General features: G+C 46.5%; 4 protein-coding genes across 4 annotated transcripts; all 4 read right to left on the bottom strand.

Moving 5' to 3' along the window:
• Positions 1–2,603: 2,603 nt before the first annotated feature.
• Positions 2,604–3,339, bottom strand: BO88DRAFT_480595 (Clr5 domain-containing protein; the record flags this gene model as incomplete). The annotated part of the gene is made up of 3 exons (XM_025712154.1): positions 2,906–3,339; positions 2,709–2,752; positions 2,604–2,655 (listed from the first exon to the last, which is right to left on the bottom strand). The coding sequence occupies exons 1-3, from the start codon at positions 3,185–3,187 to the stop codon at positions 2,604–2,606; spliced, it is 378 nt and encodes a 125-aa protein (XP_025564135.1). The 5' UTR covers positions 3,188–3,339.
• A 137-nt stretch (positions 3,340–3,476) lies between these two features.
• Positions 3,477–5,040, bottom strand: BO88DRAFT_403974 (Yip1 domain protein). Its single transcript, XM_025706495.1, has 4 exons — positions 4,726–5,040; positions 4,192–4,609; positions 3,975–4,127; positions 3,477–3,903 (listed from the first exon to the last, which is right to left on the bottom strand). The coding sequence occupies exons 1-4, from the start codon at positions 4,811–4,813 to the stop codon at positions 3,654–3,656; spliced, it is 909 nt and encodes a 302-aa protein (XP_025564134.1). The 5' UTR covers positions 4,814–5,040; the 3' UTR covers positions 3,477–3,653.
• A 397-nt stretch (positions 5,041–5,437) lies between these two features.
• On the bottom strand, positions 5,438–7,886 carry BO88DRAFT_337755 (pentatricopeptide repeat-containing protein; the record flags this gene model as incomplete). Its single annotated transcript, XM_025702952.1, has 2 exons — positions 5,438–7,150; positions 7,248–7,886. The coding sequence occupies 2 exons, from the start codon at positions 7,884–7,886 to the stop codon at positions 5,438–5,440; spliced, it is 2,352 nt and encodes a 783-aa protein (XP_025564133.1).
• A 2,673-nt stretch (positions 7,887–10,559) lies between these two features.
• BO88DRAFT_338015 (putative C2H2 transcription factor (Con7)) lies at positions 10,560–12,336 on the bottom strand (the record flags this gene model as incomplete). Its single annotated transcript, XM_025702963.1, has 3 exons — positions 10,560–10,915; positions 11,277–11,457; positions 11,656–12,336. The coding sequence occupies 3 exons, from the start codon at positions 12,334–12,336 to the stop codon at positions 10,560–10,562; spliced, it is 1,218 nt and encodes a 405-aa protein (XP_025564132.1).
• Positions 12,337–13,045: the final 709 nt, after the last annotated feature.

Here is a 13,045-nt window from a genome sequence, read left to right as displayed (position 1 = left end):
TTATAGAATTAGTACCAACCGGAAGCCCCTTGTATAACAACATCCAGTATTATTCAAGATCGGGAGGAGCGGGGACAGGCAGATAACAGCTAGCAGGTAGATTAGAAAGAAAAAAAAAAATACTAATATAATAGTTATTAGTATTATTATTATTATTATTATTATATAAATATATTATAAAGTCAGTTTTGTCCTATACAATAAAAATAAAATAAATAGATAGAAAATCAAGCTCAGTAATCTGTTTTTAATTATCTAATATATACGCAGACATCTTGGTAGTGGTGGTAGTAATAATAATAGTAGTAGTAATAATAAATATATTAATAGAAAGTAGAGATAGAAGATAAAGATTACTTAGTAGATTTAAACTAATACTATATTCACTGTTTTAACTATTTATTTCTTATTTTATATATATAAAGATCTTATTATTATGGACCTTACTCTGCCTGTCTTAGCCTGCTGTACGAACCCACGATCCTGCTATCTAGTAGAGTAATATATAATTAAAGATCTGATAGCTTATATTTAGCTGCCTGATTTTTGTTATTTTTCCTGATCACATATCTCTTCCTCGTATAATGAGGTGGAGAGGGAGACTGGGATAGCTGATGCTTTAATAAAATATTCAAAGTCTTTATCTTAGTATCCAGAGTATTAAGATCATCCTGATCTTTTTATATAGTTAATCTTTCTTATATAACTAACTTCTTCTTTTTAATAATTTTTTTCTTAATCTTAGTCTCCTCTGCCTTATCTGTAGTAGAGAAAGGTATTGTATAACACTAAATAATTATATAAATCTGGTATAATTTATTAGTAAGTATAAACTACTTCTTTAAGAAATCTAGGGCCTTTATATTATCTCTGGTTATTAAAAATAGAAAGACTGGTTGCTTTTTTATAATCTCTGTTAATAAACAGAAATAATCCCCTGTACTGTATATATATATACAGCTAGTTATTAAGGAAAGCAGCTCATCTCAAAAAAAATTATTAAGGCTATTAAATATATAATTATTAATATAAATCTGTATTTATTCTATAGGATAACAAGATTAGCATCATACGAGTGTTAAGAATAGAAAATTAAACCTAGTAAAATATATATAGTAATTAGAATATCATCTTCAGATTCCCCTTCCTGTATGTTGTATAGATAAAAATGAATAATAATCTTTATACCAGCTGGATCTTTTGAAGACTTTTTATATAAGAGGACTTTCTGGCGGACATTCTCTCCTCTAAAAACTGTTGTATGAGGACCACCACCAGATGAGGCAGTCTGTATATATAAGCCAGATTATATAGGTTGTGGCTTAGGTAATATAGTAAGATTAATATAAATAGTCTGCTTAGATACAGGATTAACTGCCTGGCAGGTCGGATACTGTAGAAAATAAGTAAGATAAGATTAGCCAGTAGCAGAATAGTAAGAAGTCCAGGGAAAAATTATTATATATAAGAGATATCTTAGATAAGTAATATCTTATATAAAAGATATTGATTTTTATTCTGTATAGTAAAGAGCAGGATCTTAAGACTTTAAATAAGTAATAAAATAGAAAGAATAATAAATAAAGAGTATACAGCCATCACAGATAGCTACTTTAATTTTTATTATTTAATTTAATTAAAGGCCCTAGTTAATATCTTAGATAATATTAGATTAGGCTTAGTATTTAATCTTATATATATTATCACCCGCTCCTGTAAGCTAAGATAGATTATACAAAAAGGGGCTTCTGCTTTGTCCGGACATACTAGTAATAACTTTTCAGAGTCAAAGTCCAGTTCTAGTAAGATTTTTTAATATTATTTTAAAATCTCTGCAGGTAAATATTTTGCCATATTCCAGTCTTATATAAAGTTTCTTAGCTGCTGGAGAGACTCTTCATATATAAGAAGATCATAGTTAATTATATATTCTAAATAATAATAATTTATAAATAGCTGATTAGAGATAATATATAGCCTCTCTTATTACTTCTGGATACTATGTTAGTTCCAGGTATGTACATATAATAAGACCTGCGTCTGAAGAATAGGCATGTAAACTATATATAAAGTAATCTAATCTAGAATTATATCTTTAAAGAAATCTTCTACTTTAATCAAGGTCTTAAAATAGTTCTATATTAGTTAATACAGGAGTAAACAAGGATTAGTCTATCTATATATATATAATATTAAAAAAGTAATAATTTACTTAGCTGTACCTACCAAGATTTAATTCTCTGATTTACAGTACTGGATCTAAAAATATAATATTATATTGCCTTAATCTCTGGCTTATATACTTTTCAAAGATAGCAGTGGGCTTTAACAAGTAAAGATATCTCTGATTTATAGTCTGAACAGATCTTATTACAGATAATCTTCTGTTTATATACAGTATCAAGATATTACTGTACAATACTGACTGATATATGAGTATTGATGCCAATATAGATCCAGATAATATAGCAAGAGTATGTGTTAATAGCTGTGTAGATTTAGATACTGTACAGATTTAGCTTTATATAACCGTCCACGGACCAGATATAATCTAGTCCAGGAACTATATATAAGCCATGACTTTACTATATATTATTCTTCCATTATTGTATAGCCTCAGGTGCAATTATATAGTAGATATTATATAGCCGATATCTATAAGATCTCAGTTAGTAAGAAATTAATATATAATAATCCTCTATACAGACCTTAGAATAATAAGATATTTATTATGTATATAAGCAAATAAAAGCTCTTATTTATAGCCTTGGATAGTCTTTTTATTATATATCTCAAGCAGGTACTTCGTAGCTATATTATCCTGGAGTTAATATTTACTAGAATTATCTATTCATCAGACAAGGCCTTACTCCGTACAGATTCACTGAAGTATTTATGAAGAGACAGTATATTCTTCAGCCTGTATAGTATATAAAATCTCTGCATCAGAGAGGCATCTCTCAAAGAACAACTCCTTAATCCGGCTGTGTAGAGAAGAATCAGTGGTAGCTGTATAATCATGCTTACTAACACCCCAACCACTCAACCTGGTCTTGATTATATACTTGCTGACTTGTACGTGGTATCGTGCCTCAACAATAGAGATAATACGAGCTGTAGAACAGTCCTGATGAAACAGACTGATAATGTCAGCCTTGTACGGCTCAAGATCAATAAAAGAAGGCATGTTTAATGATGATTAGAAAAAGAATCCGTACAGCATCATGCAGAGTATCATGAGATCCTAATTCGGATGCGGTATGTAGAGCGGTAAAGGGACATCAACGCATTTGCCCGATGGCCGCTATTAACCGCCGTAGGGGAACCCACGAAGTCGGAGGAACAGACGCAAGCGGGTGACGGAGTGCTTTGTTGTCTCGCTCGGGCGGACAAGCTCGGTTTGCTGGTCGCTCCGGTCACCGCTCGCTCTCCACCCCGCAGCTACTATCGACTATAGGGATATTGGAACAGGGTTCTATTCGATCTGAACATACAAAACGCAAATGGGAAATCATCCGGAATTGATACAACACAGAAATCCACGCTGACTGACTGACTGACTGACTGACTCCTCCGTCTTCATCCTCATCTTCATCTTCACATCGTCCCACCGACACCATGCCTACGCCATCATCATCTCCTCCTCATCCACCCTAACTGATAAAGCAGAGACACCCGATCGCAATATAAAACACAAACAGCGGGTATACTGCAATGCCGACCCGGTTGCGCAACACGCCCGATCCACCCAGGATACTCACGCCCGCCGCCAGCGACCACGCAATCAGCACAAGATACACCGGTATGCGCGCAATAGTCGGGAGGCCAAAGGCACTGAGCAGAGAGGCAATAACCAGAGGGAAGAGCGTGTATCCGATAATACAAACCGACTGGAAGAACGAGCTATTGAAGGAAGAAAAGAAAACATTAGCAATTGACCACCATCCAACCAATATTGGAAAAGAAGAACATACATATTCCCACCAAGCAACTTAATCTGCAACGTCACGACCGCCTCCCCAATCCACACGATGGAGAAAACGCCCGAGAACACCAGCGACGACTGCTCATCCTTGGCGCGCATGGACAAGAACATACTCAGCAGGAGGCAGAAGATCAAGGGACCCCTAGAACCATCACTCGTTAGCACATTCCGTCCCCAAGTAGACAACGATAAAAGAATCAACCCACCAAAGATCCCAATCCCTCAACCCTTCACTCATCCCACCCTGCAGCACAACATCGGCATCCGGCCAGCGTCCTACCATGTTCCTCAACCCACCCCCAAAGCCCGTAGCCTCACCTCTCTCCGCGGCACCAATCCCACCCCCGCCGCGCTGCAACATGCCCCCAATGAGGTACTTAGGCCACAACACCTGGCGCATCTTCTCCCAGACGGCCCGCAAGTCGCGCGACAGTGTCTCCCATACCGTCTCGTCGATGGTGCTCTGTGTCGCGCGGCGGTCCTCGCCGCCAATCGTGGACGTCAGGTAATTGCTGGAGAAGTTGCTCCCGCCGCCGCGGGCGGAGCTCGAGGCTTCGGGTTGGATGTTTCCGCGAAGAGGGGCGGTGTCGGAGGTGTCGTGGAGGGGATCGTCGGCTTCGATGGCTGAAGTTTGAGACACATCATGTTAGTGAGGATGCATGTATAGGTACATGGGGTATGGGGTGGATAGATCGAAGACAAAGGGAAGAAGGCAGCTAGGTAGGTAGCGATTCACTCACCATCATCAGCTTCAATCACGTCGTCGTCGAGGATCGATTCATCGTCGCGAATGTCCCCGTGGGTGTAGTGTGGTTGTACGCTGGCCATGGTGTTTGTTCCTCTGGTTGGGTTTGGGGTGTCGCGGAAGTAGTTGTAGTTAGTTGTGGTAGGTCACTGGGACATTGCCCGCTCCGGCTGACGTGGATTGCTTAGTGGATCGGACTGGGCTGGACAGACCGGCTGTACCCAGAGGATAGAATAGTAATCGCAAAGCGAGACAAGATGCCAGGACGTAGCAATGCAGCAAGCTGGAACTTCGGGTTTGGGGAAAGCTGGGCTGGCACGAGGCAGAGCAGCCCGTGTCGGAGAGGCTAGAGTGGCATTCCTTACGTACGCAAGCACGGGCTGAATCCGGCAGGCGGAAGAGCCCATCTGAAACATCCATTAACTGTCGATCGACACATCTATACCTAAACAATGAGATTGTTTTGAAGGAATATATGCCAGAGATAGTTGAGTACTATGTTCATATTTCAACAGTATTATACAATATGCCCTTCGTCCCCCTCATCATATGCTAGCTATGATACATCGACTTTTCTATAACGCCCGATTATGCTATACTTTGTGCTGAATAGAGTGGAGACCATGTTAGTTAGATCCACTTGGATGAAGCAGAAGGATCCGGATGGCCCTCGGCAGATAGATAGGACTGAATCAATGGGGTGGAACTCAGGCAATGGGGACTTCTCGCTCGGCGAGTCTGTTCATCTGCTCCGCCGTTGCTCCAACCAGAGTGTTCCGGAACTTCGGGATAATGCTCTTGTCAGAGTATTTCTTCAGAAGCTCGGCGTGGCGCTGCACCTCCTTGACGGTCTCCGGGGGTACATGTTGCTTGGCTTCCTTGACCGAGTCGAATAACCTTCGTGTCATGGTAAGCGCCTTAAGGGCATCTTCTCCTCTGATCGCGGCCGACGGGTTGGTCTTGGCTATCCGGGCCAGGTAGGACTGTCGAGACTTCTCCCCCAACAGCTCACTGGACACGGCTTCATCGAGGTCTCGAATCAGGGGACAGAGTCGCTTTGCGGCAGAAGTGATAAGGCTGGCCTTCAGCTTTACTCCCAGAGCGCTGAGGTTGTTCGATTTAGCATCTGCCCCCGATTCAAGGCCAGCGAGGGACATCAGCAGATCCGGACTATCCTCCAGTGAATGGACCAGGTCGAGATATTGGGTTATTGACCGAGCATCGGGAAGCGCGGTGCCATTGGCCATGAGATCCAGAAGCTCGTTGGCGTGTCTGAACACGTTGGGGTTTCTGCGGTCCCGAGTACATGAGGCCATGGATATGCGGAAGGTCTTTCCTTCTGTAGGTCCGGTGGGATCTCGAGTCATATTGCGCACTACCTCCACGGATTCACGACTAGCCCGTGCAGCACGGAGGATGCGTAGGTACGCGTGGTAGCTAACTGCGTCAGGTACGACCTTGGGCTCATCTCCTTGCGTAAGGTACCGCCAATATTCCTTTGCAGCGGCCGTCCCTTGGGTTATCGACAGGCAAGCTTTGAGAAGCATAGTCAGTTCCCTGTTTCCCACCTCAATATACCGCGGGAGAGTTGCTTCATCCCACATCGAGAGCCTTGTCTTCGCAGGCGGTTTCACCGTGCCAACAACGGGGTCAAACAGATGATCAAAATTCTCCTCGGCCTCCACATCCTCAATCGCCTCGGGTTCGGTATCGTGTAATCTGTCTCCCTCGTCGACAAAGGGGATATCGTCTTCCAAGTCCGCATCACTGTGCGGAGAAGATACTCGCTTCTTTTCCGAAGTTGACTCTATCCTTTCCTTCGGGGGCTCTTCCGCGAAAATCGGAATACCGGCAGTTTGATTGTACAATGCGAACACGCACCAGACATCGTGGTCACAGCTTGAGTTCTCCTGCAACATGTGGGCCATGGCGTGAGCCAGATAGTTGTCCATGGGCACCTGGCCCTTCTTCCATTGATAAACGATGTCGGCCCAGACCCGTTTGGCTTCCTGGATACCCTGAGCTCTCCTTTGCAGAAGCGGCTCAACTTCAACCTGTTTTCTTTCCGCTGTCTTGATGTTTCCCTTGTACAACTCCGATGTTGCGGCCCTCGTACTGCCTGCGACAGCCCCTAACAACGTGGTATAGGTCATTAGATCCGGAGCTAGTTTGCCGGACTCCGGCAGTGCACCAGCAACCTCCCATAGAACCTCCATATCTCGATGCCACCAACAGACCTTGAGCATTGCATTGGCGTGGATAATATGGGGTTCGACGTGGGAACCCTCGGCGTAGAGCGACATGTAGATTTTCGAGGCCAATTTCACCGGCTTGAAGCCTCTGATATCGAAGTTCTGGCTGAGACCGTTCAGGAAGATAGTGTAAGACCTCGAGTTCAGTTCCATACCTCGCTTTTTCATCTGTTACAATTCCAACAAGCATTTTATTAGTTACGGATCAATAATCCAGAAACAACAATGAGAAAGAGATGAAGAGAAAGGAGAAAGAATAACATACATCATTCCAAGCTCTGAAGGCAAGCTCCGGCTCCTTCTCACGCATGAGATACTCCAACAGCCGATTAAAAGCCGGGATGGCTTTGAAACGTTTTTGATGGGCCACCTGAATGAGCTTCAGACCAAGCGCCAGGTGTCCGTCTGCCAGACAACGCCGGACGCGCTCGGCCAGCGCATGTGGATCACGCAACCATTTCAACTCTGCATTCAACACGGTGCGAGGAACGAGGTACCTCTGCGGCACCCATTCCCTCCGAACAAGCCGCCGCAATAGCGTCCGTTTATCAAGCACTTCGTTTTCGTCTGTGGTGGAACTGGGCTCGAAGGACTTTCGTTTTCCACGAGAGTTTGCAGGCCGAGTCTCTCTCGCTTCGTGTTCCTCTTCCTTCTCACGAGGTGCAGTCTCCTCCTGCGAGGAACTGGCGGGTGAGCCCTCCGCGGCCACAGCCCCGTGCATCCGCCTCGCCTGCAGGCTCCCAATCCGCGCAGAGTGTCTCAATGGTGTCCCTATACGAGGTCCAGATTCCGCGATGTGAAAGATAGATCGACTCGGGGTAGTCCGGAGCCATTGTGTGCGGAGAAGTGGTTTCATTGCCACGCTTCCGGACCGGAGAGCGGTGGCATTGCCGCAACGAAGCATCTAAGGCGGGGAACGAAAGACACGCTGTTCGACTGGTAGTGTAGAATCTGTATGTCTTGATAGGAGGAATATGCAAGGCAAAAGGTGTATTCCAACCCGTTTGCCACTATATAGCGTGGGAGCGTGAGGCGCGTAAACCGTAGGAAACTCGGAGGTCGGCGAAGAGAATTCTGGAGGGAGAGGCAACGGCTTGGTGAAACAACCCTGAAAGGCAATATTTATAATGCAGATAAATTTCGAAAAAGAGATAATCCTTTCCCCAAGGATGTAAACGAATAAAGAAAAGAGAGGAATGCGATAGAGAAAGCAAAGCACCAAAACCAGCCCCAAAGCGAGCGTCGACCTCCGAACAATCGCAAACTCCGCCGTATCGCATATCTGCCCACTAGAACCGATAAGGTTAGTGTACTTCATCCCCCCAATCCAGCAAGTAACTCCGCTCCGGCCTCAAGAAAACACTCACTCAGCCTCAGGCATCAATTTGTGCATAACCGCCGCAAGCCTCAGGCAACATGCAGGAACTAAAGTATGCACGCATCCATGACTAGACCCAACGCCTCTAGCTTAGCTAGCAACGTAGCTCAGAAGCTAGCTAGTCAGCCTAGATACCGACAGGATGGTCAGCCTTACACCGCTAGATGGTTTAGATCCCTAGCGGCCTGAGCTTAGGCATCCCATGAAAGGAGGGGGAGGGTAAGAGGAGAGGAGGAGGTAGAAGAGGAGGCTATTGTGCAGCGGGCAGGTATCTAACCGGTCCCCTGCGTTTGCCCCCCGTCCCTTCCCCCCTCCTCCCCCCATCCACCCTCCCCAATAACGGCCGCTAAGGCAGCCAGGAACCAACAACAAGGCTAGTAACCTAACCTAAAGCTGGTCTGGGGTTCAGGTACAGCCTAGTACTTAGCCTCCCAGATGGTTTACAGGTACCAGGTACTACACTGGTACTCACTAGTAAACTTGCCGGGGAAGCCCGCGACTAGTTCAACCAGAACCAGAGTTGTCCTCTCTATCTCTATTTGCCTTGCCCTGTCAGGTAAGAGGAGGGTATGTAAATTATTCGGATCTCGCCTAAGGCCTACAATAGATAGCTCCAACTTTAGTTTTCAACTTTACCCTCCTTCTCCCCGTGGTATGTAATGTTTTTGATAACTTTAATCTCAACCGAAGTATGCGTCGAAGGTTCCATGCCCTGCTGATCCATCGCCCACAGGTTGATAGTTTAGAGCGAGTAATGTATCGACGGACATACTACTGATTGAATCTCACCGACATTGCATGATTTCTAAAAGTCCTCCACGCAGACTTTGTTAGTCCCTTTCTGCGGCAATAGTCATTCCACTAGTCGGCTTATTGCCACCGTGCGGGATGCACGCTCGTTGATTAGAGTTAACGGATTGCTAATTCATCCCAGAAAGATCTACCACATGCGAGTCAATATACAGAAAGAGGCCCCGAAGCCCTCTGCAGAGTCAGAACCGCTAATGCACGATCTGCATTGCAGATTGTCCGGCCGTCGAAGCAATGCCCACGTTTCCCGGGAATTACAAGAATAGTTTCCTCCATCATGCAGGGGCATGGAGCTATGCGCCCTTCTTTTCCGTCCACGCCCGGCACCTTGCGGTACCCCCGATTCGGTCGAATTGCAGGCGTAGTTGCATACAACAAAGTATCCACAGAAAGGTCGAACCATTGTCATTTCACTCGAAGTAATTTACCCACTATCTTCCCACCTGCAGCCACGAGACCGGCGGTGTTCGCCTACCAATCAATCTCGCAGCCACCCAAGGTGATCCACTCGAAGATAGAGGGCGGGAGAAAGGAAAAGAACCATGTGCATCAGAATCCGAAGACTTCCGCCACCAGACCACAGACCCGGACCGGTCTGCAGAGCAAAAGAACATGGACAAGAATATTGCACAATTTCGGGGACCAAAAACCCAGGGTAACATAAATTTGGTCGGAACACATCAGCAAAAGTGGAAAAGGACGCGGACACAGTGAATAGGAAATCACAAAAGAAAATGATCACAAGAATCATAGCAGTAAGCCACATACAACACAGGGAAACGTTTAGTAAAAACAGTTGCCGCATAATTCACAGGAAATGGTAGAAAAGCTAGTTAATGCAGACGGTCCCGCCAGATATCCCAAGTCGTAATCCCTTGGCCGGGAATGGCGTAGGGAAGAAAGAAAAGAAAAGACAACAACCCCCCTCGATTATCCTTTTTTCCCCATGCGATCTAATTCAAAAAAAACATAACTGGGACAAAGTGTAAGTCGCAAGGCCACTCTTTTGACTGGAGCATTCAAGGCCAGAAAATTGGTATCATGTGCGCAGGAACTTAGAGAATTAGATCCGGGGATGGCGATACGGGATTAGGAGATATTGTATTAGAACATGCAACCTGAAAGAAGTAAGGGAAGCTGGGCATCTATTGCGGGTAGCTGGTCGATTGGTTTTCTGCGAAGCCGTCATCGATCAGCTACAGACCTTATAGCAATAGATCCAAAGACCTCCTTCTCAACCTTTCTTGAGCTCTTGCAGCCGGGTATGGTGGTCGTGTGTCCCTTTTTGTTTCTTCTTTTCTTTCTTTTGTGGGGGTTGATTTCTTTCATGTCGCGTGCGAGACTTGCTCATGACCCGGTGCCGAGAAGGCAAACATAACAAAGGACTGACTACTTACGTGGCTGGTACACTTGACCGGTCTGTCCATAAGGGGAATGAGGGTAGTTTGGCGGGTATGCCATCTGCCCATTGCCCTGATACACCATACCTCCGGCTCCAGCTCCGTACTGCCCCGGTACCTGACCGTCGGCAGGTTGATATCCAATGGGAGGTAATTGAGGACGAACACCACCAGGGTAGGCAGGTGGTTGCCCAGCCTGGGCGGGATCCGCCGGGTTGGGTGCGTCGACCTGGTTGGCCTGGGCAGCTTGAGCAGCGGCAGCACGCTCGCGCTCTTCAGCAGCCTTGCGCTGGGCCTCTTCCTCCTTCTTCCGAGCCTTCCACTCTTTGCGGATCTCCTTGAACTCTGTACATTGGATCAGTTAGCATGATGAGATGCAACATATAGGCAGTACAAAGGAACATGTGTTAGAAGGGGGAAGAGTGGGTGATAAGGAGTCATGGTGGGGATGTGATAGGAAGCAGCACGAGCCGATGGTCGGAACAAGTCAAGAGCGATAGACAGGAGCTACTGAGTCGTCAAAGACGCTTAACCTCCGCACCGGCTTGTCACGCTACTGCGATCCGCGGCGCTAAGGTAGTGTAACACGACTAGCGCGTGCCACCCGCACTAGCCCCATCCAGAGTTTCGCGACCAACAAAAACAACAAATGCGAGCTGGCGGATCCAACTTGCCAAAACGCGCAAAGAACGACCAACGAACTCACCTTCGGGGGTGCGCTTGGCGCCATGGGACTGCATCGTGACGTGGGCGTTAAGATGGTTCAGCGTACCATACGCCTTCTCACATCCGTTCCACCCACACTTGTACATCCGCTCAATCTCCTCATACCGACGACGGGGCCGCTTGTGTTGCTGCGCGCCAGGGATGGGAACAAAGGAGTATACCTAGAGAAAGCATGCGGATGAGCCTGGGATCTTTTTAAGCCAAAAACAGATGAAAAAGCGCGCCGCTTCCCACGTCCCGCGAGGCAGCCTTCGTAGCTAGCAAGCCCCCTGACCTTCACCTCGCGGGACGTCCAAGACAACAAACCAACGCAAGTGCGCAGCCCTTGGAAACAGACGCCAAAATCATCAAAAACATACCTGGCCAGGGCGCGGCCCTGCGGTCGCAGCAGGGGAGGCGGGACCAACCGTTGTGGCAGGAGTGGTATAAGGTCCAGGCAGACCGTGTTGATGTTGTCCATACCCATGCGACCATTCCGGACGCGTATACATCTGAGGCGGCGGAGGGGGATGCCCCTGGTATTGTGTCATATCGTGACCCTGGGGCTGGTAGGGAGAGTAGGGAGGAGGATAGGTGGGGCTGGATGCCGCGATTGAGGGATCTATAGGAACGGCCGCGTCAGACTTCAGGTTCGTGTGATTGCGATGGTCATGGTGCTGCCCATCACTGAGGGTGTGCATGGACGGACTTGTTGCTTGAGCCATACCTGCCGCTCCACCGGCTTGGGTGTTGGGCGCGTGGTGGTATTGAGGCGGGCGGCCGATGTACTCGTGGTAAGCAGGAGAGCGCGCGGCGGGCGGCTGGTTCAGACCGTAGTCTGACTGCGGCGTGTTGGAGGACGAAATATTGGCGGCGGGGCGGACCTCGGGTTGAGGAGTATACTGAGGAGTAGGGCGGACCTCAGTCTGAGGGGTGTATTGAGCAGTGGCAGCAGCAGAAGCCTGGTCTGCAACTGGGAGTTCAGAATGGGTCGCAGCAGACGGTGGATATGGATAATGCGAACCTGACTGCGCGTACTCCGAGGCAGGTCTGTTGTCCATATAATACAATTTTCGCCGCGAACGGGGGGGTTTGAGAGATCCCTGACAATCCTCCAAAAAGAAAAGAAAGAAAACTAAACACGCGAGCCTATACAGACGCGTCGAGAGAACACAATGAGCTTGGTGATTTCACAAGAAAGGAATGAAAAAGAGATGTTGTAATGATGGAATGGGAGGGGAGAAAGAAGAGTGCTTTCTAACAGCAGAGAAGATCAGGATGGGGGTGGTTAGATCCTCGTTCTTCTTTTTCTTCTTTTCTTTTTTCTTTTCTCTTCCCTCCCTCTTCTCTTTTTCTTTTTTTCTTTTTTTTTTTCTCTTGTTGGAACGTACTATTTAGTGAATTCAGGATCGAAGACCGAAGTGATTAATGGAAGTTTCCACACCAGGTCCTGCACGTCCTGAAATGGGCGCGTTGTGTTGTAAGGAAGACGGAAAGTGAAGTGGAACAGAGACGAAAGAACCAACGCGTGATCTGGCGCGTATGGATTTTTGGACTCTCTTTTTTTTTCAATACACTGACAAAGTGTAAAAGAAAGCGCGAGCGGAGAAGAGTCGCAAGAAAGGAGGAAGAAGAAGAATAGTAGGTATAATGGAGAAAAGAAAATGATAAAAAGGGAAGAAAAATAATGTATCGCAAATAAGGACCAGGGAAACCGAGACGAGGTATTTGGTCTTTCGGGGGAAAAAGTAGCGCTGGATCGTGATGCTT

The sequence above is a fragment of the Aspergillus vadensis genome (genome assembly GCF_003184925.1).
Source record: "Aspergillus vadensis CBS 113365 unplaced genomic scaffold BO88scaffold_8, whole genome shotgun sequence".
NCBI lineage: Eukaryota > Fungi > Ascomycota > Eurotiomycetes > Eurotiales > Aspergillaceae > Aspergillus > Aspergillus vadensis.
This window is presented reverse-complemented; position numbering and strand designations above follow the sequence as displayed.

Coding starts and splice junctions, on each gene's coding strand:
- BO88DRAFT_403974 (XM_025706495.1), bottom strand. CDS start 4,813: ATGGCCAGCGTACAACCACACTACACCCACGGGGACATTCGCGACGAT. Junction 4,128..4,191: donor TTGAGGGATTGGGATCTTTG/GTGGGTTGATTC, acceptor TGATGGTTCTAG/GGGTCCCTTGATCTTCTGCC. Junction 3,904..3,974: donor AAGTTGCTTGGTGGGAATAT/GTATGTTCTTCT, acceptor TTCCTTCAATAG/CTCGTTCTTCCAGTCGGTTT.